We start from the raw sequence: 3,231 nt of genomic DNA on the forward strand, positions 1-3,231 counted from the left end.
GGGTGAAAAGTGAAAGTGAGAGAGGGAATGTGATAAAATAGAAAAGGAGGGAGGGAAGAGGAGAGAGAGAGAGAGAGAGAGAGAGAGAGAGAGAGAGAGAGAGAGAGAGAGAGAGAGAGAGAGAGAGAGAGAGAGAGGGTGAAGGTAGATGTAGGAGGGAGGAAGGAGAAGGAGGGGGAATACAGCCATTAGCCTTTTCTTGCCCTCGGCTCAATCTTGCGATACATCCCCCCACTCGGGCTAGCAGAGGAAGAGAGAGATAGAGAGAGAGAGAAAAGAGAAAGGGGGGGGGGGGCTGACGCCGAGCCAGACTGGCACCGACTTCAAACATACGCCCATATACCAGCTCACATCCACCTGTCTGAAAGGGAGAAGTGGAGGTGGAAAGAGATGGGTAGATGGGAAAAGAAGGGGGGAGGGAGGACAGTGTGTCTTAGGGATTGCATATCAGGAATCTCCTCTCCGGGCTCACGGGAGACTGGCTGACACACAGTCTCACTTTGTGCCCAACTGTAGCTCTCCCCCGAGTGTCTTTCTGAACCCAGTGTTACTTTCACATATACTGAGAATTGATTTCCACGTGTTTGGTGTGGCTACTGAGGAGCACTCGTGTGGCCATAGTCATTATGGTGACTTGATAGCAGCTTAGCGGTGCTCAGCATGTAGACCGTCTGCTGTGTATCGATCATAAATTAATCTACGAACCCCCCCCCCCACACACACACCACCAGGCTCCAGTTTGAACTCACAGCAACGTGGAAAGCAGCAGTAGAGAGTGTGGTTATGTCAGACTGCAGAATGTTTGGATGTCTGATGGTAATTTTTTTTCCCTTCTTCTCCCGGAACAGGTTCAATAGGTATGATTATGCAGATTTCATTCGTTCAAGTGTGTTTAACATGGAAAGCACTCTCGGTGAACAAATGATGAAAGATGTAAATATACAGCACAATCTAATTTGATCTCTCTTTCTTTCTCCCTCCCTCTCTCTCTCTCTCTCTCTCTCTCTCTCTCTCTCTCTCTCTCTCTCTCTCTCCCTCCCTCTCCCTCTCTCTGCAGAACTCGATCCGACACAACCTGTCGCTCCACACGCGCTTCATCCGGGTGCAGAACGAGGGGACGGGGAAGAGCTCGTGGTGGATGCTGAACCCGGAGGGAGGGAAGATGGGGAAGACCCCCCGGCGGCGAGCAGTGTCCATGGACAACAGCCCCAAGTACCTGAAGAGCAAGGGCCGTGTCAGGGGCAAGAAAGTGGGCCGACCGGGGATGGGAACCGGACCCGCCGTTGGGGGCCTCCAGGGCTCCCCGGAGCGAGGCAGCCCCCCGGGGAAAGTCCTCCCCGGAGGCGGGAGTGCGACCGGGACGGAGGGAGAGTTCGACGCCTGGACGGACCTCCACTCCAGGGCCAGTTCCTCGGCCTCCACACTGAGCGGGCGACTGTCACCCATCCTGGCTGAAGGAGAATTAGAGGAACCGGAGGAGGGAGGGCTTTCCTGTTCCGCCTCCCCTCACCTCTACCCCTCGCCTTCCAGTGCTCGCTCTCCTGCTATGGGGGCCGGAGGGCACTGTCCTCCCCTGGAGCAACTGCCTCAGCTGGCTAACCTGACCGGGGCCATCAGCCTGGACGAGAGGCTGATAGATGATGGCTACCACCACCACCACCATCAGCATCAGCAGCAGCAGCAGCAGCATCCTCCTGGCAGACACAAGCACCAAGCCCCAGTCTACCACTATAGCTCTGGGGTGAAGGGTCAGGGCTCCTACAGTGGCTACGGGCAGACTGGCATGGGCTTGCTACGCCACCACTCGCCCATGCAGACCATCCAGGAGAACAAGCCAGCTAGTTTCTCTGGCACCATGCACGCATACTCCAGCACCAACGCCCTGCAGAGTCTGCTAACAGGGGGGCCAGCTGGGCAGCAGTATTGTGCCAAGGACATGCTGCTGGGCCAGGACAGAGACAGTCACCCCCTGATGGGGCCAGCTAGTAACGGAGCTGGGTCCAACTGCCACCTCCCCGGACTTCACAACGGTCACAGCCACAACGGAACTCACAATCACAACTCGGTCCACAGCCATAACGGAACTCACAGCCATAACCCAAGTCATAACCACAACAGCATACCCCACCACACCCACAGCTCAGCTCATAGCCACAGCCTCGGCCACAGCCTCACTCAGAACCACAACCACACACACACGCCGCCCCGCCCCTCGGCCCTGGCCCCGCGGGTCAACACCAGCCACCTGCAGCCCTACAGCCACAAAGCTCCCTATCTGTACAGCCCCCCGTCACACGCCCACCTCCCCGCCTCCACCACCCTGCCTCCCAACCCGGCCGGTATGCTGGGCATGCCCCAGGACTCCTGTCATCTGGCCACCGCCCCGCACCCACACCCCCGCCACAACACATACCCTGGCCCGCAGCACCAAGGCATGGGCGATGGACCCTACCACCACGGCCAGGGTATGGCGGGAGGAGGCGGGGGAGGTAACAGTTACCATGGCTACCACCAGCCTCACCCACACGAGAGACTGCCGGCGGACCTGGACATTGACATGTTCCATGGCAGCTTGGACTGCGACGTGGAGTCCATCCTCCTCCATGACATCATGGACTCCGGAGAGGAGATGGACTTTAACTTCGACTGTTCTCTGGCCCAGGGCGTGGGCATCGGGATGGGCATGGGTATGGGGGTGGGTATGAGTATGGGCATGGGTGGACTGGCAGGCCCTCAGCAAACCCACAACAACCAGAGCTGGGTGCCAGGCTGAGACCTTCAGATTCAATACGCCGCCACCTTAAAGAAAAAGACTACACCACCCACAAAACACTGTGCCGGACTGTGACATTCCTGTGACATGACGTGCCACAGAGACTATAGGACCAACACTCAGTCGACTCCCATCTCTGTTTGTTGTGTTGATCCCCTCTTTCCCTCTTTTTGCCTCCCCCAAGAGATCTAGTTCATGTCACATTGTTTTTAGTTTTTTCTCACATCAGCTATACTGTGATGACAATCTCTCAGCTGTGTTTGCCCGACATCGCTCCCCCATCTACTGTACCACGAGACCTGAACTCTACTGTACCACGACACCTGGACTCTCGATGCACTTTAATGCAAGTGGGTCACATCCGGGCGGCACCAGAACTTGGCTTGGTTTGAGACAGACGCATTATTTTGATGGGAACAAATGAAGAAATGGCAGGCTCCGTAAGATCATTTTTTTTT

General features: G+C 56.4%; 1 protein-coding gene across 1 annotated transcript in view; it reads left to right on the forward strand.

Moving 5' to 3' along the window:
- Positions 1-2,773, forward strand: part of LOC311246723 (forkhead box protein O6-like) — a gene marked incomplete at both ends in the record, with an annotated part of 37,864 nt that extends 35,091 nt beyond the window's left edge. Inside the window, one exon of the mRNA XM_084336946.1 lies at positions 1,058-2,773. Within this exon, the coding sequence (XP_084193072.1) occupies positions 1,058-2,773 (1,716 nt within the window). The remainder of the gene's footprint in view (positions 1-1,057) is intronic.
- Between the last annotated feature and the right edge of the window lie 458 nt (positions 2,774-3,231).

This window comes from Notolepis coatsorum, assembly GCF_963971535.1.
Source record: "Notolepis coatsorum genome assembly, chromosome: 19".
Lineage (NCBI taxonomy): Eukaryota > Metazoa > Chordata > Actinopteri > Aulopiformes > Paralepididae > Notolepis > Notolepis coatsorum.